This window comes from Saccopteryx leptura, chromosome 3 (assembly GCF_036850995.1).
Source record: "Saccopteryx leptura isolate mSacLep1 chromosome 3, mSacLep1_pri_phased_curated, whole genome shotgun sequence".
Lineage (NCBI taxonomy): Eukaryota > Metazoa > Chordata > Mammalia > Chiroptera > Emballonuridae > Saccopteryx > Saccopteryx leptura.
In genome coordinates, this window is record NC_089505.1 from 242,825,559 (window position 1) to 242,851,347 (window position 25,789).

At 50.0% G+C, this 25,789-nt stretch overlaps 1 protein-coding gene across 5 annotated transcripts in view; it reads right to left on the reverse strand.

Moving 5' to 3' along the window:
- The window catches only part of TET3 (tet methylcytosine dioxygenase 3), a 116,609-nt gene that overhangs the window by 87,001 nt on the left and 3,819 nt on the right, over positions 1 to 25,789 (reverse strand). For 2 of the 5 annotated variants that reach the window (XM_066377961.1, XM_066377962.1), the window contains exon 3: positions 11,457 to 11,513. In XM_066377961.1, coding sequence (XP_066234058.1) covers positions 11,457 to 11,513 — 57 coding nt within the window. Of the gene's footprint in view, positions 1 to 11,456; positions 11,514 to 11,827; positions 11,940 to 25,789 lie in introns of those variants that run through there. The other 3 variants (XM_066377964.1, XM_066377966.1, XM_066377965.1) reach the window with 3 other exon arrangements.

The window sequence follows — 25,789 nt, forward strand, 5'->3', positions numbered from 1 at the left end:
TTTAGTGGAGCGCTGGAGGCTGTGCCCAAGAGATGCCGCCCTTTTATTCCTGGCATTGTGATCTCTTTCTTCTCCTACTGTCCTCTCCATCCTAGGACACTGTTCCCAGCTTTAGAGCCACCAATTGGGTCATATCTTCTAGAGGTTCACGAAAGACACAGGGAGGAAGAACAAACCTGCGGCCCAGACCAGCTCAGCTAGGCCCTGAGCGCTGAGTCAAATGTTGCCCCCCTATTCTCACTGCCCTTAGCTTCTAGCTTCCTTTCCTCTGGTGCCAATGTGTGAGGCTTTTCTAAACACGACTAAAACCTCCATTTGAGCTTGGGAGATGTTCTGGTCCTAGGCAATAAATTGAAACTGATTTTGCTTAGATTACAAAAAAGTTTCCGCAGGTCCTGGTTGCTAAGCTGGTAAGCAATTACTAGATTCCTATCTAAGGGGTCAGAGACAAGACCCTGAAGAGTAACCAAGCGCTACATTCTCTAGCCTTGTATTGTCCCAAGTACAAGGATTCTCCATGGAGCTCTAGTAGGGAGGAAGGGGGATCAGAGTAAACCAGGACTTGACTTTCACAGGGTAGGTATGCCATCAGCATCTCCCCATCAGCTTAAAAAAACCCTGGACAATGAGGCCGAAGTAGAACTTAGAGAAAAAGCCATACAGTGTATTGTTAAATGTATTTGTGATCAAAGAAAAAAAAGTACAAAAAATAGAGTGTCCTAAGGATCACCCTGAGTAGCTACAAAAAGTGCATGCCAAATGAATCCAAGGAGAAGACATAAACACTAAAGCAGAAGTGCTCTAGAAAACAGAAAGCACAACTGACAAATCTATGTGCTTTTAAATCACAGAAAGCTCTGGCAAAGCTAATGAAGGGAAAGAAAAAAAACTGATGCACATTAGAAATTAAGAAAGTGCCTGACCTGTGGTGGCGCAGTGGATAAAACGTCAACCTGGAAACACTGAGGTTGTCGATTCAAAACCCTGGCTTGCCTGGTCAAGGCACATATGGGAGTTGATGCTTCCTGCTCCTCCCCCTTCTCTTTCTCTCTCTCTCTCTCTCTCTCTCTCCCCCTCCTCTCTAAAATGAATAAATAAAATAAAATAAAATAAAAAAGTTTGAAGAAAGCAAGAAATCTCAAAAAAAAAAAAAAAAGAAATGTTTACCTGAAACCTAAAAAAAAAAAAAAAAAGAAATTAAGAAAGTAAAAAAAATCAGATACTAAGGGAACTGAAAAGCAGTAACTATATATACATTATGCTAATAAATTTGAAAATAGCTCACTTCCATGGGAAACAGAAAGTAAACATTTTATATCAATAGCCACAGGAAAAAACAAATCAGAAAGCTGCAAAGACCCACCTCTCAAAATAGGCAGCAGGCTCAGACAGTTTCACCAGCAGATTTACTTTTAAATCCTTACAGAATTATTATTATCATTGTTTTTTTATTATTATTTTTTATTTTAGTGAGAGGAGGGGAGGCAGAGACAAACTCCTGCACGCACCCTGACCAAGATCCACCAGGCAAGCCCACTAGGGGGGTGATGCTCTGCCCATCTGAGACCCTTGCTCTGTTGCAACCGGAGCCATTTTCTAGCACCTGAGGCAGAGGCCATAGATCCATCCTCAGCGCTGGGGGTCAACTCACTCCAATTGAGCCATGGCTGGAGGAGGGGAGAAGAGAGAGAGAGAAAAAAAAAGAAAGAGAAGCAAGAGGGGAGGGGTAGAGAAGCAGATGGGCTTTTCTCCTGTGTGCCCTGACCAGGAATCTAATCTGGGACATCCACACATTGGGCCAACGCTCTATCACTGAGTCAACCAGGCAGGACTTTACGGAATTATTTAAAATGTATTATTTAGCCTGACTCTGGTGATGCAGTGAATAAAGCATTGACCGGGAATGCTGAGGTCCCCAGTTCAAAACCCTGGGCTTGCATGGGCAAGGCACATATGGAAGTTGATGGTTCCTGCTTCTTCCCCCTCTTTCTCTCTCTCCCTCCTCTCTCTCTAAAAATGAATAAATAAAAAAGAAAAAAATAAACTATATTATTTACATTATTGCACAGTATAAAGAAAAATAAAGCTTCGCTACCCATTATGTTAAGTTACTATTACTCTAATACCAACATCTGACAATGAAAACAGAGAGGAAAATTATAGGTCAATCTCATTAACAAATATAGATGCAAAACTCTCACATTAATAATTCAAATTAAACAGCATGTTAAAAAAAATACCCCATTACCAAGCACATTTAAGGAATGCAAAGATAGTTCAATATTAAGAAATGTATTGACACAATTCATTTTAAGAGGCCAAGAAGAATATAATTTCATCTTCAAACCATGCTCTCATGAGAAGTAAGGCAGCGAACAATGAAAACTTTGCACTCTCACCCTGACACCCCACATAGTAAGCGCTCAACAAAGAGCATTACAGCCTGTCATTATGTAGGGAAAAGTGGGCTCCAATCCTACGTGACTCCATTTTTATAAACAGCACAAAACATGCAAAGAATCAAGTCTGGAGGGATGTTCCAGATAATAGTGGTTAACTGGGTTGGGAAACATTGGGTCAATTCCTCCCCTTGTGTCTATTTCTATTTCCTAATTTTTCCAAAGAACATATACTACCTGTATAGTAATAATTAAAAAAAAAAGAAGAAGGTTCTGGCCGGTTGGCTCAGCGGTAGAGCGTCAGCCTGGCGTGCGGGGGACCCAGGTTCGATTCCCGGCCAGGGCACATAGGAGAAGCGCCCATTTGCTTCTCCACCCCCCCCCTTCCTCTCTGTCTCTCTCTTCTCCTCCCGCAGCCAAGGCTCCAGCTCCATTGGAGCAAAGATGGCCCGGGCGCTGGGGATGGCTCCTTGGCCTCTGCCCCAGGCGCTAGAGAGGCTCTGGTCGCGGCAGAGCTACGCCCAGAAGGGGCAGAGCATCGCCCCCTGGTGGGCAGAGCGTCGCCCCTGGTGGGCGTGCAGGGTGGATCCCGGTCGGGCGCATGCGGGAGTCTGTCTGACTGTCTCTCCCCGTTTCCAGCTTCAGAAAAATACAAAAAATAAAAATAAAAAAATAAAATAAAAAAACCAAAAATGAAATCGGTGTTTGAATTTAGCCAAGAGGAGTGGCAAGTTTGAAGGCCCAAGTGGAAAAGGAACTAAAGGTGACAGGGAAGAGTAACACCGTGGATGGGGCTTGCAGGGTTCCTCTGTCTTGCACACTATGGCTGTGAAAAACCACTCAGCTTCAAGAACACCCACACACAGGCCCCGGCTGGGTAGCTCAGCTGATTAGAGCATCGTCCCAGTACACCAAAAATGCGAGTTCAATCCCTGGTTAGGGCACATTCAAGAGTCAACCAATGTGTGCACAAGCAGAATACCAAAATCGATGACTAAAATCAATGAAACAAAACAAAAAAAAGAACACCACAAACATGTCAAAAGATGTTTCTGGCAGAGGACAAGCTAAAGCCTTCTAGGCCCCAAACCAGCACACACTGCTCTAGCACGCAGAGCCTGACATGACTGTGCCCAAAGGCCACAGACATTCTGCACAATGGGAATGCGGTGAGGGTACCCATTGCTTGATCTACATGCTGGTTACACTGATGTGCTTACTTTGTGAAAACTCACCAAGATGTGCACAGTAGGTGCTTTTCCTGTGTGTATACTATACTTCAGTAAAATTTTTTTAAGTAATTAAAAAGCGAGAGAACACTGAGTTTCTTTCATCTGCTACAGTTTTCCTGGTTTTAGTAAATCTGAATTCATGGATCAGTCTCATGAAACAGAACATTCAACCTAGTGTTATATCTGACATATCTCATTGTCTTAATTCTTCCAGATTCTGTATTGATTATCAGTAGTTATTAACATGAGAAAAAAAACTCTGGGGCAACCCAGGGGTACAGGAGACACAGAGAAAAGTCTAACTGGAGGGCAGTGGCTTCTCAACCCTGAGGGCACATTCAGATCACCTGGGGAGCTCTGCAAAATGCTGGGGCCCAGGCTCCACTCCAGACCAATTAAATTACATCAGACTCACTGGGGCGTGGGCCCAGGCATTGATATTTTCTTTTTTAAAGACTCCCAGATGATTTAAAATGCAGTGGGACTGAAAACCACTAAACTAGTTGAACCAGAGGGACTGGCCACTGGGAACTCTCCAGGCAAGTTGAAGCGCGCATGGCCCCTGCCCACCCTGGTGGAGGCTGTGGGGATGGGAACCAGTGTTTAGGTCTGAAGTGCCCTGGCAACCACCAGGGGCCTCCTCCACATCCCTCTTTCCCTGACCTCAGGCAGAGACACGGTGGGGCACAGAGCCCTCCATAGGGAGGAGGAAGCCTCTGGAGAGTGTGGGGGAGGGGCTTCCCAGGGCTTGGGCACAGAACCCTGGGCTCTGGCTCAGCGGGTGTTCAGACTGCTCTGGACCACTTGCCAGTACAACCCCAAGACATACACCACTCCAACCGCACAGCCCCAGAGCTAAGCCCTAACTACTACCCAGGGTCCAAATGACACCACTGGGAATCCACAGCTAGGAAACAGGAAACCAAGGAGAAATAATAGTGGGAAAAAAGGCCACAGGGCAGAGGTCAGCATATAGCTCAATCATCAGATAGGACCTGGCTCAGAGACAAATGATAGTGCTAGTGAGGAGGGGGATGCCACATGGCCCACTTGCCCAGAGCCTCCAATACTAACATCTGGGGTCTCCACGTCACCCTCATCCTGCACCCACTCTACACCTCTCGTGTGACAAGAACCCACGGGTCTGACCCCAGCAGGTGGCTATCTTGGCCTGGAAGCCCTACAGCATTTTACATGCTCCTAGATAATTCTGACACTAAGAGCCCCTAAAGGAGCCCATGCCTCACAAAGGAGTGCCCTCAGAGGCCCTCTCTGCTCAGCCTAGAACTCAGAGCTGAGCTCAAAGCAAGGGTGAGGGTAGGGATGGGCTGAGGCCAGGAAGTGTCCTAAGATGGAGAGCACAGAAAGAGGAGAGAGAGAAATCATAGTTCCAGGGAAACAGGTGGCATCTCTTGGGCACAGCCTCCAGTACTCCACTGAAAACCGAGTCTGCATCCCCGAGTGCAATGTGTAGGGCAACAATGAGCCCAACTGGGAAGGCACAGTCTCCCCTCTGTGATCCAGCAGAGAACCTGGGGCAGGCAGGGGGCACTCTGCACCCCATCCTGAACTTGTTCAAGTCAGCAGGAAAGTGGCTTGGCCCCGAGGTCCCACCTAACGGAGAAGGTGCGGCAGAAGACAGTCTGCCCGGGAATGCAGCTGGGCTCTCAGCACAAACCCTCCCAGGGTGTTGGCCTCTCCAGGCGTTACTGGCCTCCCTGGTTCTTTCCCCTTCTGCAGAGTGGCCAGTAGGACTCAGAGATGGACCTTCCTAACGTACAGGAAGGTATACTGGCAGGAACGGGCTCCTTCCGTAAACACCACCTGCTTAGCAGGCCTGGGACCCAGGCCCACAGGCTGAGAGCAGGCTCCTGGAGATGGAAGGCTTGGGGAGGGGGTAGCGATACTTCAGAGAAAGTGAAGCAGGAAAACTCAGTCAACAGGGTAGGGAGTTTAGGAGCTCACTGTCAGGGACAAGTTGCAAACCCTTTGTAATGTCTTTGTTTCCTTCGCAAAGCCCATGGGGTTAGGATTACACTGAAAAATGCTTGGAGGCGGGGTTGGGAAATCCAATTACTTAAGCACCAAGGGCACAAGAGTTCCAGGCCACAGAGGTAACCAGGATTTACTCAGACCTTAATCTTACTGTCCTTGGGATGTCTGTCTTTTAAGAAATATTTTTGTGGCATGATTCTGTTACCTACCCTTGAGCCCTCCTCCCCATTCTCCTCCAAGATGAGGCAACCAGGCTAGAAGGCAATTAGTTATCTTTATTTTTTTGTCTAATCTCAAGCATCTTATATAAAAAGGTCAAATATATTCAGCAGAAAAAAACTCTGTGGGGGAGAATTGGGATAAAGTGGGAAGAAGATGCCCGAACTCATGCCATCAAAAATACCGGGATATCTGTGCTTACAGACAGACACCAGGGCCAAGTTTGCAATCGGCCCTCAGAGAAAAGGGCTCTACCTCTAGATTACCGAGAGCTGCCGAACGGGAAAAGCTCAAAAGTCAGGGTACCCCGCCTGAGGCAACGGAGCTTTAGGTGTCTTGCAAGGCTCAGGTCCACTCTGTATCTACCAGAGACCTGGCCTCCCCTTTAACTGTCCCCTCTAAGTCATGAAGTTCACATGCTCGCACCCACATACGCACTCACGCAGAGTCCTCAGGGGTTTGCAGGTTCTGACACTTCTCCATCAGAACCTGAGACCTGCAGAGACGAAAGGGCAAACAGGAGGCATCCTTCGCTAAAGAAGCTGAGCCTCTGGTGAACCTTTTGAGAGACTGAGAGAATCTCTGGGGTAGAAAGATCTCAGCTCTTCCAAGTGGTGCTCTGTCCCCAAGATGGACAACACAGAGTGAGGGGAAGGCACGTCCAGAAAGGGGTGGAATGATCACAACACAGACCCTCCGCTCTCCCAGAACTGAAGTTCAAAAGCAGAGCTGTTCACAGTATGGCCCGTAAACTAAATACTTATCACTAGTGCACCACAACATAAACACAGGAGCCAACTGCAGGCCTTTAAAAGGCAACATGGGGATTTGAGCCTGCACTGACAGGTAAGAGCAACTCTCTGGACTCGCCTACTTTGATGGCTCAAAGACCAATCTGGACAGTGCTGAACTTGCAGGCCACGCGTGACACAAGCTGTGAACTGCTTGTACAAAGTAGGACAATGTATCGGTCTGTAACATTTTGGAAATTAAGAAAGAAAAGAAAAAAAACTGGCCCTCTGCCACATTTAGTTTGAGAAAAATTAATTTTGGAAGGCAACCCCTTCAACTTTACAGAGGAAACTGAAGACCAGAAATATTAAGTGGCCTCTCCACAACTAATGACAGAACCCAGCAGCAGGAGAGCTGGGAAGGGAGAGGAAAAGACAGGAGATAACTAACTGCACTTTCCCGCTCTCCTGGTCTCAGCCAGGTCTTCAGAGGAGCCCTCCTCACCCCCAAGCTGCAGGGCCCACACACAACACACAGAAGGCAACTTTGGTTCCAGGTAAAATGCCCGGCACAGTGTTTCTATCCAGCCTTACCTGAATCGCAAACCCAACACATCTAACACCAAGACTTTCCTTTCAAAACTAAGCTCTCTTCCCAGCTGTTCTACTTCTGACCCCACTACCCTCATCTGTAATTGCCAGATCCCAGAAACGCTAATTTATTGAAAACATGGCTTGGAGGTTGATTCTTCCTTCAAAGTCCTCTAAGGTCCACAGAGCCAGTGATGAAAGCAAAGGTCAAGTGCTAGACTAGGCACAGTATGGGACGAGGGTTTGGTCTGCCCAGTGCGACTTCATAGCCCCAAACACAAAGATCAAAAGCCTTCACTGCATAAAAAACAAAAACTACCAATGCTGATTTGTCCACATAGAGTTATGAATTTAGGTAGTTCAGTCAATGTCTCCTGCTTCCTGTGGTATTGTCAAGATAAAATAATAATGTTTTCTCTTCTTTTTAAGGACCCAATACTGTACCTGGAACACATTAAATGTTCAGTACACACTGAAAGACAAAGGGAGGAAGAAAGGGGGAAGAAAGTGAATGGGATGGGGTCATAGTACTGAGTAGCATGACAATCCATTGATTCTAATTGTCTGAGCTATCCTGTCCCCTATTTGCCCAAAGCTTCCTAAAGCAACCCACAAGGAAGCCATCTCCTTCTCTGACGCTGCAGCCACGCTGGGAACAAAGAGGGAGTCCTCGGCTGACTGCCAGATGCTTGAGTGTGAGAGGAAACAGGCCCGAGAGGTCAGGGTGGGAGAGAGAACTGGAGCGGCTGGGAGACCCAAAAGCTGAGCCAAACCAGAGCCCCTCCCACGCTCCCTTCCCCAACCCTCGGCCAGCCAAACCATTTGCTACAGCCTCAGGGGTATGGGAGGGGACCTGGCAAGACCACAAAGACCATTTCTAGGAGAAATGTCCATCTGCAGCTGGAGGGAGCCCAGGACCAGGCCGCTCCTCGGCGAGTCAGCAGGAGGGCCAAAGGAGCCCTCACAGTGATCCCTGTGGGCACTACTACCCTGTGCAAGGCCCCCCGGGGCCCACTCACCTGTCTATCCTGTAATGTCCTCTCCCGCTCCTAGGACTTTCAAAAACTAGTTGGGAGCCACCAGATGGGCATCACCAAGGAGGTGGAGCTGAGCCCTGGGACTCTAACTCCAGTTCTTGTTATGACTGGGGAAGCCCTATCACTCCCTCCCTGTCCTCAAACTCAACTCAAAATCCTCCCAGTTAGCTCGTTTCCCACTCTAGCCTGACATACTCACCTGCTGCCATATCTCCCCAATTTCATGACTCCTTGGAAATGCACCTCAGAGATAAAGAGTTCCTGCTAGACCCTCACAAAGGGCTAGAGGAGGGTGAGAAAAGCAGGCAAAGCAAGCAAGAAACTAGTAGGCGTCACCCGCAGTGCATGGAAAGTCAAGGATCACAGATCCTCAACAAAAGGGCACTTCTGCAATGGTCAAGAGCAGAGACAGAAGGCAGAGATCCTGGGCAAAGTCCCAAAATAGTTTCCAGACATGTTTAGCCAATTGAAGATTCCCATGGGATAGCGTGTGGGAGTGGCGTGGGAGCCCGAAAGCTGGGCAGCATGATACTCTCCGCACTGGGCACTCACTACTGTCCAGGCTGCCAAGAAGGAGGCGACAGCAACAGCGTATGTTCTGGCATGTTCCTTTGCATGTCATGAGTAGACACATAATACACTAGGACAGTAAAGTGACAACTTGTGTTTATCAAGCTCAGTTCTGCACACCCTACATCATGGATATTCTTCAAACCCTGGCAGGACTCAGCACACAGTAGATGAGCATTTTCCCACTGGCTACTGGATATCATTCACCTCTGGGACTTCCCCAGCCTGCACCCATCTCATGGGAAGAAACTGAGACCCCCTTGTCCTATGTCCCAGAGTCTTGGCCTGATCTCAGACTGAGCTCATGCACTAGACATCTTCCTATACTGTGACCTGATGGAAGAGGATATGGCCAACTGTCCCATCCAGGGTATGTGGGACACTCATCAAACTGGTCACCCAAGAATATTCAGTGTGGTGGAAAGGTGGCACAGGGAACATCAAGAACAAGGGTCTCAAATCCCAGTGCTTCCTGACAGTGCCCAAGGCTGGCCAAGAGAAAGCAGCGATTCTCCAACAGAGAGCTTAATAACAAGCACAGACACAACCTCAGAGCTTAAACAACACTGCCAGCTGAGACTCTACTCCGAGAAAGGAAAGGAGAAAGATGTATTTGAAGGGCTTCCTCTGGTTTTCCAAGTGGCCCTGACATATGCCCACAACATTAAGGGTCAAGATACTAGGTTGGAAGCTTCTAACAGGACTGCAGGGCCAGCAGAATGCAGGCAGGGAGAAATGGAGAACACACTTGGAAAGAACTGAAGAGAAGCCACCGCTAGGCGGGAGGGAGGGGGTGCTTTGGGGAGTAAACAAACCTGCCAGCAGTCTTTCCTCCCAGCAGAGAGGGAAGTTCTGGCTGACAAGGCCTGAGACAGAGAAGAGGGAGGGAGCTGCTCCCTCCCTGAGCCCATCTGTCCTCCATCCCCTTGTCCCGCTTTCCCCAGGGCAGGGGACAGAATGGGTGCACTCCACGATCTCCATGCCCACAGACCTCAACCACACGCTCGGTGATTACAGCTCCCCAGTCAGCAGTGAGAGGCCAGAGGAGGAAGTGGAGGTGGAACATGGGGGTTCTGCTCTGGAGACGAGTGTGTGGAGTGAGCTCACAGCTTTCTCCTCCCCACCCACAGCACTGCCAGTGTCAACCACTCTCTGCTTGCCTCAGGGGCCTCCCACGGTCTAGTCCCAGGTGATCGCCCACTTCTCCCAACCTCATCAAGGCATGCCCAGCTCCCCAGGAGAGTCAATGCCACCTGGCTCTTCTACTTCCCCCAGAAGCAAAATTCTCACCCTCCCCCAAATACTTCCGTGCCTCAAGTTCCTTGGGAGGAAGCCAAGAACCACCCTGGCTTCTGATCCACCCTGTTGCCTCACCCAGCAGCCCCCATCCCACGTGGGGAAGCAGAGCCCCTCCCAGCCATGTCCCCACCCAGGCAGTGGGGTGGCAGAGTGTCACTTCCAGAACCTCCATGGAGCTTCCCACGGCTTTCCCAGGAAGCAGAAGGAGGATTTCCAGAGAGGAGTGTCTGGGGACAGGAGCAGATCATCCACCTGCTCCCCAAGCAGCCCGATTCCCCCAGCTCCCCACAGGTTCCAGGGCCCAAGCGGAAGGTGGGGCAGAGATGGGCTAGAATGGGCTCCCTCCCTCCTCAGAGAAGTCCCATCTGATCCTGCCCCTGCCCTCCTGTCCCCAGTCTTCCCCAGCCTCTCTGTTCTGAACTGGAGAGACAGCCACATGGAGCTGTCTCCCGTTTTGTTTTGTTTTGTTTTGTTTTCTCTGCCCCGGGCCAATAGAGGATACTGCTGAGTAATCCTGAACTCACTTCGGGTCCTCAGCCCTAAAAACAGAGGCAAACCCCAAGGAAACCTACTAATCCTGGTCCTTGTCAATCAGGAAAGAATATTTGTGTTTCCTAGTAATGGCTGATACCCCATCAGATCCTGCCCTGTTCCAAATACCTTGGCCCTGACCTTCAGACCACCACATGGATCAGCTCAGTGCCCCTTCTCTGCTTCCGAATCACCTGGCGACATTCCCTTCCAGGTTGGTTCCCCAGACACCAAGCCACAGAGTAACAGCAGCCTCCTGCCAGATTCCCAGTCATGATGTTGCATCAGCCCCCACCCTACCCAAAATATCCTCACCCCCACCACCCCCTCTCCTCTCCAGCCATCTCCATGGTGACAGCAGCATGACTAATGACACCCTATCAGCTTCAGACTCAGGAGCGCAATTTACCCTCCCCCTTAACCCCCCCACCCCACCCCAGGGATTTCTGCAGACTGGATGCAAACCAACAGTACCAGGGACATTCTCGAGAGATTTCTAGGGCAAGGGGCAAGGGTGGGCAGTCGGTTGCATGTCTTTAAAACACACACACACACACACACACACACACACACACACACACACACACACGGTTCAACAAACCCAATCCCAACTGCACCCAAACCATCCAGCTGAGAAAGCAAAAACAATCCAAACAAAACCCACACAGGCCTGAGAATTCATTGGCCGCCCACACCCCCGCCACCCCTCCCCCGTCAGCTGCTGCTACACACACAGTGGGAGATTAAGGGATCACCCGAGGAGACCCTTTATTTATATCCAATCCAGTCAAACACTTCACCCCCACCACAAACACTCTCTCCCTCCCACTCTCACACACACACACAAGGTACCTTGACAGCAGCCCCTTGTCCCCACGGCGGGGCTCCTTCACCAGCCTTTATTTCCACCTGCAAAAGAAGCCAGAGAAACTGATGAGCTAGGCTGACAGCGGGAGAGACTCGAAGTCCTTCCGCTGCACCCCCAGCACTGCTACAGGGGAAACGGGAGGATGGGAAGGAGGGAGGGGGCCTCTGAAAGAAAGGACAGCGGAGACCATCTTCCTGCCTCCAGCTGCCGCCCAGACGCAGTGGAGGGGCTCATTCACCTTCCAGAGTATTTTTGTTTTCATTTCTCCTTTTTCCACCCTCCCGAGATCCAGAAGGCCATTGCCCCTCCTCCTGCGTCCGGGCTGGCCTGTCCCTCCCCACCCTGCCCGCTCTACCTCGGCCGGCCTCCTCTGGTGCATGGGCCGGCGGGCCTCCCATTATCCCCGCCGGAGCGCACGGAGGGAGGCACTGCAGAGGAGGCGGCGGCCAGCTGCCGGCTTGGCTCCCCTCCCTGCCGCCGGCGAGGCTGGTGTGGAGGGGGCGGCGCGCTCACCAGCCAATCCTCTAGGCCGGCGGGGCGGGGGCAGGGCCGCCGTGGGTTGGACTTGCCCAGCCGGGAGGCGGGGGCCGCAGAGGGTGCCGGCTGCGGCCCAGGCCCACTGCCGCTCCCAGGCAGGCCAGGTGTCACCGGCACGCAGTCCCCTCCGAGCAGAGGGTCCTGAAGGTAATATCGGAGGCATCCTCTGCATCTCCAGGGTCAAATGACAGACCACGCCTGGGGTCCAGCAGCCGCTGGTGGGACTTCCCCTCCCACCTCGGTGTCACACCAGGACACCAGCCTCACCCAGTGCCAGCGCTATGATAAGAGCTTGAGGAGCAATAGCCCTTAACAATCTTCAAAGAAAAAATAAAGCCTTGGCAGTGTGAACCTTTACCCCATTTTGCAGATGAGGAAACAATGCAAGCCAAGTAAAGTAACTTACCCAAGGTGACACAGCTAGAAAACAGCAGAACGGGACTCCAACCCAGGACTGTCTGGTTCTAAAGACCAGGTTCTTAACTATATATATGCAGCCCTACTCCCCCCCCCCCTCTTCAGCTCCTACCTCAGAAAACAGACTTCTTGAAGCCCACATTGCCTGTGGCTCAAAGCCTCCCCAAACCAGCCTGGCCCTCCCCATGCACACAAACACCCACACCGCACCCTAGGACCATCGATCCCTCTGCCTGAATATACCCCACCCGATCCAGACAGCCTCCCCATGACCACCACCATTCCAGGATGCTTTCTCCTCTCTTAGAAGGACCATGAGAGGCATTCCCCCCAACCCACCCAAGCATCAGGGCCTCCATCCCTAGGAAAAGCTGACAAGGGTAGGTGGGTCCAGACCCCAAAAGCTCCAGCCCCGGGTCCCAGACTCTCAGCCTCTGAAAGCTACAACACCCAGGACACTAAAGGGCAGGAAGGAGAACAGAACAGGGCTGGCATCCCTGGACACATCCTGCTCCACCCTACCCCTTCCCTGTAGTTGAACACCCAGAGCCTCCACTTCCTAGGAAGGAGGTGGAGCAGACTCTGGTCCTCACATATCTGACTGTGTTCCTGGCTCCACCACTATCTAACTGCAGGGTCCTGGCGGTGGCACCTTAGCCTCTGTTCATCTGCAAAATGGAACTACAAAGAGCAGTGACCTCATACACAGATTTGAAGATTCTGTAGAGAAACGCAGCGCATCCCCGGCATGGTGTAGGTGGAGCTAGCCACCATCGACCTCAGTTTTTGTGAGACCTCACTCCGTGCTACTTCTCATCCCACTGATGGAGAAGCTGAGTCCAGAGAGAAGTGACTCAGGGCTAGTTAGGATGTGTGACAGCCCATTTCAGTGATGTGCTCCACTACCAGCTCCACCACAGATGCCCAACTGCTGCCCCTCCCTGAAGCCCCAGGGGGGCACTCAGCTGGGATAAGATACTTTAAAGAGATAGCAAAGTTTGCCTATGGTGAGGAGATTCCAGGAGGCACAGGGCCCACCCCTTCAGGACCCCTGGGGACAAAGGGCAACACCTGCTAGGCAGGTAACAAGGCAAGGCAAGGAGCTGTGTTCTGAGGAATGGCCCAAGATGGACACATGGGCTTCTGTACCCCTTAGCCAGGCCTTGTGAAGTACCTTGACCAGGCCAAATGAAGTATCTCCTTTATCCTGGTCGCCAAAACCCCAGGCCCACCTACCCACTCTACACACAGCCTGCTGCTGGATAAGAGCAACTAACACTGCCTGGGCAGTAACAATGAGTACTTTTGCTGCTATGGCTGCCACAGTTTACCAGGCCCCTGCTAGGTACTAGGCTCTGTGCCAACCATGCCAGTAGGAGCATCTCATTTGAATTACTCCACACACAACCTTGTCTCTTACGGGAAAACAGATGTAGAGATGGGTGTTGGTTATTTGCCACATAACACATAGATGGTGAGTGGTAGGCTAGAATTCCAATCTAGACCTTTCTTTTCCCAGTTCTCTACCCCTCCACCACCACCACCACCAACCCCAGGGAAATGCAAAGAGGGGTGGGGTCACTTGAACTCAACCACTTCCCTTTAAGCTATGGGGCTGAGAATAGTATCGGAGACCTCAATATGCTGCTCCTTGCCTGGGTTCCCCACCCCTTTCCCCATGGAGTGCAAGGAGCAAGGCTTAATCTAAGAGTTACCTCCCTCCACCCCTTTCCCAGCTCATCTAGCCTCTATGAACATCACCCATTTCTCTCAGGGCCTTTGCAGAACAGCACAGTGCCTCTTCCAGAGCACCAATCACAACCAAGTTCACTTATTTATTTACATGGAGGTCTTCCCCACTTTACTAGGCTGGAATGTGCTGAGCTGAGTTTCTACACAAGGAGGGAGGAGAGGCGGGGGCTGGGCAGTACAGAGGCCCCTCTCCTGGTCAGCTTTCTCTCTGAGGTCCCCAAGGATCAGAGGAACACCTGCCACAACTGAACTAAAGCTGAGTCCCAGCCTGTTCAGCCTAGCCCACATCTTCCTCACCAGCCCACAGGGACAACCCTGACTTTCTGCTTCACCAACTCCCCACCCCTTCCCCACTGCTGACTCAGTCCTTCCTCAACCACAATTCCTGGCCTACCCACCTGCAGATACCTTACGATGAGCCCATGTTACGATGAGCCCATGGTCCCTGAGAAGTCCACCTGCTCCCATATCTTTCCCCCTGAATTCCCATCTGGAATGTCAGGGCTCCAAAGTAATCACAAAGGTGCATGCTGGGGTCACTCTGCCTCCAGCAGAGACACTCTCCACACTCAATCCTGTCCCGTCTCTATCTGCTCCTCTTTCTATATTTGGAGCTTCACAGTGACTAACCCAGAGGTACTTGGGACCCTTCTATATGGAGGTCGAGGGTCCCTATGCACCTTCCATGATGACTCTAGTCCCCAGTGCACTCCCAGCAGGAAGAATGAAGATAGTGAGAGGTGAAAAAATTCAGTCACTCTCAAACACACAAAATATCCCAACACTGAGAACCTCAGGAACACAGGTATCACAAGCCAGAACACGCAAAGATATACATATAAAGACTAGGGAAGGGGAACACATTCAGACATAGACCAAGCACTAACCCCATTTCAGGCCCCATACTTGGAGCAAAATATACCATATCTTATTTAAGCCTCAAAACAAATCAATGAGACAGGAATTATTCATGTCCATTCTACAGATGAAGAAATAAAAATACAGAGAGGCTAATCACCCTGCCCAAAGTCACATAGCTAGAACATGACTGAGCAGAGCTCTCACTACCTTCTCACTAAGAGCTATACAGTTAGTGGTGCTCTGTGTAGCCTTATGATTTTCATATCAACCTACCTCTTCTAGAGTTGGCAGTGAGTAGACGGACTTCTCCTCCATGGCCATGGCTGTGTCCTAAATGAGGTCACTCCCCAAAAAGCTTTATTTCAAAGATCAGTTCAAGCCCACTTCCTCCAGGAAGCCTTCTCAGATTACTATAGTCCTCTGCCAGTCGATGGCGCTTCTAATGTTTCTCATCTTACACTTGGTACTACTATTTGTCTCTCTGGGTGTCCTGCCTCTGCAACAAGAATGCCTGGAGTCGTGCCTTTGCAAAGCCCCGGCGAGGTTTTGCTCAACATTCCGCACTGAAGGTACTTAGAACTGACTGTGGGGGAAGTCCGTGACCTCCTTCGCTTCCTTCTTCATCACACAAAGGATCCTGCCAAAGAAACCCAACACCCCCTCCACCTTCAGAGCCTATGTTTGAAGTCCTGGTGTCCACACATCAATTTCCACCCGTAATTGCAACCCATCACACACATCATCCCCTATATTTGAAACTCTTTGCGGTTGTCATGGGAACTGCCTTTGCCTTCATTCACTGATCAGGCCTCACAATTAGCTTTGGCAGCGGAAGTCTATGTCAACAGCAAGCTCAAGAAGGAGGAGGAGGAGGAGGAGCAGCAGCAGCAGCAGCAGAGTGCTAGCAGTGACAGAAGAAAGGTATTCGTCCTTGGAGATACAGCAGAGCTAGACTGAACTTGGGCACCCAGCAATGTCTGTGGGAAAAGAGTCAGGGCCAGCCAACAACTCTGCATGCACACTTCAGTACCAACACACAGGATGCACAGGGCCCCACAGGATGACAGGCAGCCATTGTGGCTCTGCCCATACTCCACATGCCCTCCTAGATAGATGTTTGTGAGGAGGTCTTATGGTCTCTGAACTTCAGTAGGGTCTCCCCACCCCACACTCAACAGCCTGGGACCACCAAATGTTCCAGAACCCAAGTAAGTAACATGGGACCTTAAGAGGAGGGACAGGAATGCTGAGTGGTTTAGAAACCTGGGAGCCATTCTCCAAGAAGAATTAACAGAAAGAGTCTTACCTTCTATCTGAAGGATCCAGGAACACCTACCTGCAGTGGACCCCTGTGACCTGTCTGTGACCTTCCACTCCCCGGCCACCAGTGATGAGCATTCAAGCACTCCAGTAGCATCTATACACACTTCAGCCCAGAGGAGATTTCTCCCTTCTCCTGGATGCCTCCCCCCAGTTCTTTACATATCACTTATACTGAAACTCTCAAAATATGCCTTTTTCCTTTCCCACTGGACTCTCTGGGCCCAAGGATGACTAAAGGCTGGTCTCTGCCCTCAAGGCATCCCTCCTTGTAGCCCTACCAGCCTGTACTGTAATTATATGTTTCCACACTCATCTCCCTCCACAGACTGTGAGCTCATTAGGGACAGTGCACACGTGGCCTCGCCTTCACCCACAGCTCTGGCTCAGCCACAGTCTTGCCTACAGCCAGTCCCAGGAGAGACCTGATGAATGAGGCTGGGAAAGCAACTCCCGGGTCTACAAGTTAAAGCAGATGACGTCCTGCCTCGGGAAACTCAGGCAACGCCAGAGAGAGGAGCTGCCTCCCAGCACAGGGGATATTGTGGATCCTGGGACGGAGGAAACATTCCAGGAAGGTGTCTGCCCTCGTGTCCTCCCAGCGTGAGTTCTCCTCCTCCCGACGCTCCCCACCCTGCGGTGGGAATGCAGTGCAGGAGGACCCAGCCCTCACCGTGAGTCTGCCACCCCTCTCTTCCAGGCTGCAGGGTCATTCCCAGCATCCACGAGGGAACTGGGACACCAACGCTTACCCTTAAAGGGCAGAGTAATCAACAAAAGAGAAAAAAATGAGACAAGAGAATGCCATCCAATGTCCTTCTCGCAAAGACAGGCTTAGAAGTGCAACAGGCTCTAGTCGAGTACCTTGTTCCTTGTTTTTGACCCAGTATCTCTACACCCCTTCCTAAGGCTTCTTGGCTGCAGTGAGGAGAGGGGGGAAGCTTTGGGGCACATGCAGGCCGGCAAATGTCCCCAAATGTCTCTACCCAATGCAACTTCCCTTCCATTTACAGAATCTAGAATGGCTACTTTACCAGTGATGGCAGGTGCTTTGAATCTGTACACAAACTGACTGGGTGTGGGAATGTGGGCACAATGCAGTTGGAACTTGTACGGTTCCGAGTCAGCGGAGCAGGAACAGAGTTTGTGCGACCTGAGCAGGAGAGCCGCCCAGACCTGCATTCACGTGCAGGCCAGCCAGTCACCCCACACCTTTTCTTTCTTTCCCTTAGTAACTAATATAAACTTTGATTATCAGATATTTTATGCAAATTACAGGAGACAGGCCATGGAGGGGTGTGTCCACTGTGGGTGTTTCAGCAGCCTCTGCCCTGCAGACAGGCCCTGCACAGACATTCGGGCAGAGGCCCCAGCAACCCTCAAGGACTCTCCCCAGAACAGCCAGTCGGATTGCAGCAGGGCTCAAGGAAGATAAAAAGGACCCTTCCTGAGCATGGCACTCTCAATCCACAAGGGAACTGTAAAAAAGTGATGAGGAGGCGAATGGGAAATTAGTGACGACCCCTGAGACACCCCCCCATGTGGTTGTCCAGCTTGACCAGTCACCTCACTACTTCTAGAATGAGAGGCCCAAGGCACAGAGGCGGTGACGGACTCGCGTGGGTCTGTGCAGAAGTTTGGGGCCAGAAATAAACATGGTCAAGTTTCACCAGGGCCTCTACTCAAGCCTGTGGGTGGGAAAGACCACTTTCCACCATGAGCTTTGGAGAGAGTCCTTGGGTGGAGAGCCATACATCACCCCCCCACTCCCCCTTCTTTCCCCCATGGCTAATAATTAAAGCATGGCCACGCCCACAAGGAGAAGCAAGGCGCTTCAAGGTGGGTTACAGCTGGGGAAACTGCCGTTCCCTTCCACACCACTCACCTCTCATATAGAAATCCTAATCTAAAATATCCTTCTGAGAGCTGCCAACCAGAACAGCTATTTCCTCAACCCAGAAAGAGGTCTGGGTAAGGGTTCAGAGGCCACACAGGGCTACTCCATATCCAACAGAACTGCCCACGATGATGGAAATGTTACCTCCATGTTCAATTAACAAGCGGCTATCAAGCACTTGAAAGGCAGCTAGTATGACTGAGTTACTGAACTTACTTTTATTTGAATTTAAATAGCCACACATGGCTAATGACAGCTACCATGCTGGACAGCTCAGGTAGAGTGTTGCTTGTTAAATTTGGGGAGGTCATAAATACTCTTGAGAATCTACTGAAAACCACATATCCTTTCCCCTGAGAAGAGATACCCCTGCACATTCACAACATCTGGCTGGTTTTCATTCATTAAATTCACAGATTCTTCTCCAACCCAGGTCTGAGATCAGGTTTGCATAAACGGTAAGCTTGTCTAGAACTTGACAAAAATGTTATGGTCTAAAGGAGATGTTTCTTCTGCAATGTAGTTATCTGAGAAATATGGAAACAGACTTGATATTATACTTTACATAGTCCTATCAAGAGACAATAAGTGTGGAAGCCCCCATACTACAGAGGGTGTCCTTATAACCTCCCAGCCAGCCCGACCAGGCAGTGGCGCAGTGGATAGAGCATCAGACTGGGATGCGGAGGACCCAGGTTCGAGACCCCGAGGTCACCAGCTTAAGTGCGGGCTCATCTGGCTTGAGCAAAAAAGAAAGCTCACCAGTTTGGACCCAAGGTCGCTGGCTCGAGCAAGGGGTTACTCTGTCTGCTGTAGCCCCACGCTCAAGGCACATATGAGAAAGCAATCAATGAACAACTAAGGTGTTGCAACGAAAAACTAATGATTGATGCTTCTCATCTCTCTCCGTTTCTGTCTGTCTGTCCCTATCTATCCCTCTCTCTGACTCTCTCTCTGTCTCTGTAAAAAAAAAAAAAAATCCCTGCCAGTCAGCACCCGCCTCTACCCAGACACAGGAAACGCAACACCACTGAGGGCTTGCTCTTCAGTCTTGGAACTACAAATGTTACACAATTCTTTTTTTCTAACATGGGTTCAGTCTATCTGCTTATAACTTCCACCCACTAAAAAATGTTCTGTACACTCCCTACATGACAGAACTGACTTCCTCTTCCACACAAGAAGTGTCTTGGCCTACCTTCCTCTACCCATTTCCAAGCTGAACAGGCCAGTGTCCTAGTCTCTCAGGGACAAGGACCCAGTGCTAGTCTCTCATGTGATCACTCTGACAGATCTCCTCCATACAGGCTATCAACACCCCTTTTCGAGTTCCAGCTTTTCCTACCTGCTAGGAATGCAGGATCCTTACCTGTGTACTTATTTCTTCTCTTTTTTACAGTACAGAACTTTAGTTTTACACTGATTAAATTTCATCAAGTTTGGTTGGGGCCCATTGTTACAACTGCCTCAATCTCTTTAACCCCTTGATCTATTATTCAGCTTAATACTTGAACCCCCCCCCCTACCCCACATACCCACAGATCCGACATATCTACTCCTTATCTACATCTTATGAAGAGGGCACAGGTGCCTTCAGCTGCATAAGCCTCCAGGCCCTTCCATGAGTCCCAAGATTCTATGGACACACCCTTCCTCTTCACAACCACCTTCAGCTACTCCTTTCTCATGGGGCTACTGAGCAGCAAACCATCTGAGAGCCCGTGCCTGGCTCTTCTCAGAACACACACAGGTTCCTAAAGGGTTTTACTGATAACTCACTAGACTAGCAGGAAACGGACTTAAGAACAAGAATAAAGCTGGAATAAATCCTAAAAGGTTCAGTCTCCCTGGCCTACAGGGCAAAGAAATGAGTTGGGTCATCCTCCTCAACCTTGCTGGCAACTGGAGTTCCTTTACCTGTTTATCAAGACTTATTTCTGTCCTCTTCTCCATGGTCCCCTCCCTTCTAGTCACCAGCTCCTCAGACTCTCAGAGACAAACAGATAACCTGGGAGTCTGGGTAAAGTGCAGATTCTGACTCAGTAGGTCGAACGTGGGGCCTGGGAGTCTGCATTTCTAACAAGCTCTCAGGTGATGCCAATGCCGCTGGTCCACTGATCAGCAAGGTGGGAGTGTGGCTGTGAACCTCCCCAAGACTCGGGTTAGCAATTTGCAGAAAAGTCCAGCTCACATCTGCCTCCGAGTACTTCCACTCTAACTACACATTAGATAAACCTGGAAGCCCAGCCCACTTGGGTCCACCCCAGACCAATTAAATCAGATCCCTGGGGCTGAGACCCAAGTGATCCCAATGAGAACCCCTGGTCCACATGGCTGATAAAAAGACTGGTCCTGGACAGTTATATCAGTGCCATTTCTTCAGGATGACTTTCAATAAAAACAGACCCACTGGTCTGTTCAAGAAGCTGGCAGGAGATATCATCATTTCTTTGCAGAAAATCTAGATACATTAGTTTGACTGGACTGGTTTGTCAAGAAGTATGGGGACCCCCAAAGCTCACCTTTTGCCTTTCTAAAGCCTCAAAAACCACCTTAACAATCTGCTCTAGAATTGTCAAACACTAACATCAAACTTATAATTTATAATTTCCAAAATCTCTTTGAAAAAGTGGACTTTTTACCTGTCTCTGTTTCTTTGGCCCCCTTACAATCATCACAATTCATAAAGATGTCATTCCACAGACATATCCGCAAGTGTTCAGTAGGGCGCGAGGGAGCAAATGACTCAGACTTAGGCCAGGCAGCTGGCTGGCTCTGCTTTCCTAACTATACACACTGTGGTCCTTCCTGGTTTACACCTCCTAACATGACAGGGACCCAGTGGCTGCTCCCTCTGTGTCATTGGTTATGCTCCTCAAAGTTGTAAGCTACCCCTTCCCTTCTAGTTCTTGCTGGGAGTATATAGAAGGCTTTGTCTTATTTTCCACCTCAGCATATTCTGGTCACTGGAGTTCCTGCCACTCCTCCTAAGGGATCAGACCACTCATGTACCCCTTTTCCACATGGGGAACATGGTCTCTTACCCTCTGCACTAACCATACAGCAGCCATGCTGCACACGGATGGTTCAGTTCTTCCTCTCTCCCATCACCTTCCCCTGTAAGGCACCATTCAGGACTGTTCTGTCAGCATTTCCTTTTTTATTTTTTTAAAATATTTTAAAAAAATTTTATTTGTTGATTTTAGAGAGAGAAGGAGAGAGAGGGACCAAGAGGGAGGGTGAGGACGGGCGAGGAAGAGAGCAGGAAGGGGAGAAGAGGGAGAGGGAGAAAAGAAGTGGGGAAAGAGAGAAACATCTATCTATTCCTGAACGTACCCTGACCAGGTTTGAACCCACAACTTTTGTATATTCAGATGACGCTCTAATGAACCAAGCTATCCGGCTGGGGCAGCACTTCCTTTTTAAAGAGCAACCCTATCCCTCCAGCTAACTTTCCCTTTAGAGTGTGTGGCCATGGAGTTAAAACTTTTTGGATAAAAACTTGGAAAACAATGGTGTAAAGTCTATGGTAAGCAGCTCTCCTTGCCTAGCCTTCTCTCTGGTCTCACAACTAAGATGGGGTCCCTTACTCTAAAGTCTCATCACTTCTACTTTTCCTGTCAACTCTACTTGTTTCAGTTGAAAGGAGCCCTCACAGCGTCTCTCTTCAAAAAGACAGCTCTATCAGCATGCGAGACAAGAATCTATCAGGTGTTTTGATATTGCTGAGATCCTTAATTCTAAGGCATCTTGTCTCAAAATCACACAGAGCTGTTCCTAGCACTTGGTCGAGGGGCCGATAGTGTCTCACACCATATATATTTCCATTTCTTTCCATTTTCACTGATAGCATTCTCAGTCACGCTTCCACCCTTATGCATACAACTCCCCACACAGGTTTTCATTTCCCACAAAGGGTTTTTCTCCTGCCCTAGCAGGTGTTGACTTACCTTGTCCATGAGCTGCATTTCAGTCAGGCCCAGGACCAAAGCGATTCCTTGTTCCTGGTGTCCAGCCTCGTGCCCAGCAGAGAGACTGGCCAACTCCTCCCTCCCTTCTGCCTGGCCCCACAATTCTTCTATGAGCATGTTAGGAACTGTCTTGAGATAAACCTTTAATTTGAGTTGTATGTTCACAATTACAACCCAGAGGCTCACTAATGCACAACTGTTTGTGCATAAAGATGAATTCTCCTCTAGATGTCCTAGGAGTGTTCTGTCACCATGCACTGATTGTCCACTATGTGCCAGAAATTACACATACTTTATCTCAATTCTCATAACCACCCTGCAAAGAAGGGTTACCCTCTCTGACAAATGAGAAAATCAACGCCCAGGAGAGTAAGCAACACAAGACTTCCTTCGGGTTCTGAAGCCACTGTGTCTCTACATCCGCCAAATCTGACTTTTCACATCAGCTGTCTGGTGCCATAAGCCACCACTCAGGTAAAAAGAATGTGGAGATCAAACACCCTCAGGCATCAGTCCAGGATCTAAATCCCTCCTGGGACTAGGACGGAAGACCATGGTCCAGGAATGAACTCCTCCAGGTGTGTTACTATATGTTAAGACCACAGAAGTAGTATTCTGCTTCTGTTGGGAGGGCCCACTCTAGGAGCTGTATCTAGCCTTAAAATGCTAAACTTTTCTTCTGATTAGAGGGGCTCTGCAGCCCCAAAAGCCAACATCCTTCTCTGGAAAAAAAGTGAGGAGGAGGGAAGGAAGCCCAGAAACCCAAGATAACGTTTACCCGCTTATGAGATGATACAACACAGCTGTCAGCAGATATCTGAAAGGAAGCCGGGGGAAGTGGAGACAGGGTGAAAGGAAAGGGTGCCCAGAACAGGAAATACCAGGGAGCAGGGATGCAAGGAGACGGTCTGATTCCCAAGAGACTCCTGGGATGCTGTGTCTTGTTCCACCTGACAAGTCTGGGCCAAACTCTAAAATTCTATTCCTGAGCGAAAACCAAAGAAAATTCAGATGTCATTAAACGTATCTTCTCCTTTCCCAACTTTCCCAATCCCAGGACTTGTTCCTCTGCTACAAGCGCCTCAAATCTGACGGTTCGAGTCCCGGCACAGCAGTCCCCGCTGGGGCTGATAACTGCTGAGCTGACTGCGGGCTCCTTCACTCCACCAGAGCCCCTGGGCATGCCAGCTCTCCTGGAAGTGCATGTACTAAATGCAATGGAGCCTGGGCAGTGGTTCCCACACCTTCAGCCTTTGCAGACCGATCAAAAAAAAATTATGGAGACAACACTGGTTATCATTTTGTATTTTGCCAAGTAAAGACTTCTTAAAAAAAAAGCCAATCAACTTTCTATTAACACAGTCATTTCATAAAAGAAAGCACATTTTAAACATTAAGAAGTAGAAAGGACCGGCCCTGGCCGGTTGGCTCAGTGGTAGAGCGTCGGCCTGGCGTACAGAAGTCCCGGGTTCGATTCCCGGCCGGGGCACATAGGAGAAGCGCCCATCTGCTTCTCCACCCCTCCCCCTCTCCTTCCTCTCTGTCTCTCTCTTCCCCTCCCGCAGCGGAGGCTCCACTGGAGCAAAAGATGGCCCAGGTGCTGGGGATGGCTTCTTGGCCTCTGCCCCAGGCGCTGGAGTGGCTCTGGTGGCGACAGAGCGACGCCCCGGATGGGCAGAACATCGCCCCCTGGTGGGCGTGCCAGGTGGATCCCGGTCGGGCGCATGCGGGAGTTTGTCTGACTGCCTCCCCGTTTCCAGCTTCAGAAAAAAGAAAAAAGAAAAAAGAAAAAAAAAAAAAGAAGTAGAAAGGACCTATTATTAAAATAAAGCACTCCATTTTAAGTCAAAGAAAATTAGCTTTAAGAAAAAGCTCACTCCATTATCTCCTTTTTATTGTGTCTCCAGAAACTGGGAGACACATTGTCATGGGCCATCATGTGGACCTTCTGTCCTGGGATACTGCAGGCCACCAGCTGCACTTTCCCTGACCCTGGAGGCCAGAGCAGCGGCCAAGCATGGCAAGGTCTGTAGGGTTGCAGACATCTCTCAGCAGGGTTGTCTCTAAGCCTCACTCAACCCAGATCCCTGGTATTGTAACCAAGACCACCTCCCTGGCAGCCCAGGCTGGCAGCTCACACACAAGGATGACAGTACCCTGGCCTCACTCTAGCCCCTTTTGGCCTTATCGTTGCCAAAAGAAGAGCTTACACATGGTTCACAAGGGCCACTGGTTCCAGGAACATCCAGACTAGAAAGCTGAGCCCCCCACCCCTGGCCTCTCAGGTTTGATTACAGGAGGGATGGAATGAGACAACGGGGTGGGGGAGCGGGTGAACGCTGGAAGAAAGCAAGCAAAGGAACCCAGCTTTACAAAGAAGACTGGGCAGGTTCTTCTCACCCCAAAACACCAGATCTCATGCAGGATGCCAGCTCCCCACAACACCAGCAACAGAAGGTGCTGGACGCTTCTCTCATGCTGGTGTGGAAGCTGCAGATGTGATCCAGAGGTCTGCTTTAACCCGAGACTGGGGAGACAGGGCACCAGGTCTGTGATTCCCAGAACATGATATGCTGCTTCCACTGGGAGTGGACAAGAGAAGGTGAGAAGGGGCAGAAACATCTCAGCAACGCCCACTTTCCTGCCCCCAACATTTGGATTATTCTTCCTAGCCACAGGACCACAGCCCCATGGAGCCTGTGGCATAGCTCTGTACTCAGTGGGCAGGGAAACCCAGAGCACCAGCTGTCAGTCCATGGAAGCCACAGGTGCCCTAGCCCTCAGAAACACAGTGGCTCACAGCTGGGAAGGGCTTCAAAGACCATCAAGCAAACCCCTCCGTTTCCCTAGGGACAAGACAGGCCCAGAGAGGGGGCTCAGTTTTCCTAGCCCCTGCACAAATCAATGACAGCCAGAGAGCCCCACTGACAGCGCAGGCCGCAGTCTCTGTCCAGCGCCAGTTCCGCTGCCTGGAGCGACATCAGCCGCTACACAGCGCCTCCAGAGCTGCTCAACTTCGCTCGTCCCTACTTCTGCCAACTCTCCACTGTCACGGCTCCCTCATGGAAGGGAAAGATGGGCAATGCAGGATCACTGCCTCTCCACTTCCCTCTTTTGATCTCACTCCAACTCCTTTCTCCCTCCTCTACCTCACTACTGCAAATAAAAGGGTACTCCTCCCTGGGGTTGACAGCGCCTCAAAAATATATCATTCATTCATTCAATTAGTATCTGAGTGCTTTTGACACACCAAGGAACTGAGCCAAGTCATGAAACACAGAGATAAACATCTTTGACTTCAAGAAGTACTTCGTCAAAGAATCCAAACCTTGAGTTTCTCGTTAAATTCCCAAGAAGTTTCAACTGGCTCATTTGCCCTCTGAGAAAAACGATGGTTCCCAAGAAAAGGTTTAGGGAAATATCCCACTCCTTTAAAGCAGTGTAAAGCCATAAAGCCACCCCAAACTTTTCTTTCCCAACCTATCAACCTCCATCCCTTACTTGACACCGTCACTCTCACATCACGCAAGCATTGGCGTGACCATGAAACACACCTGAGGCT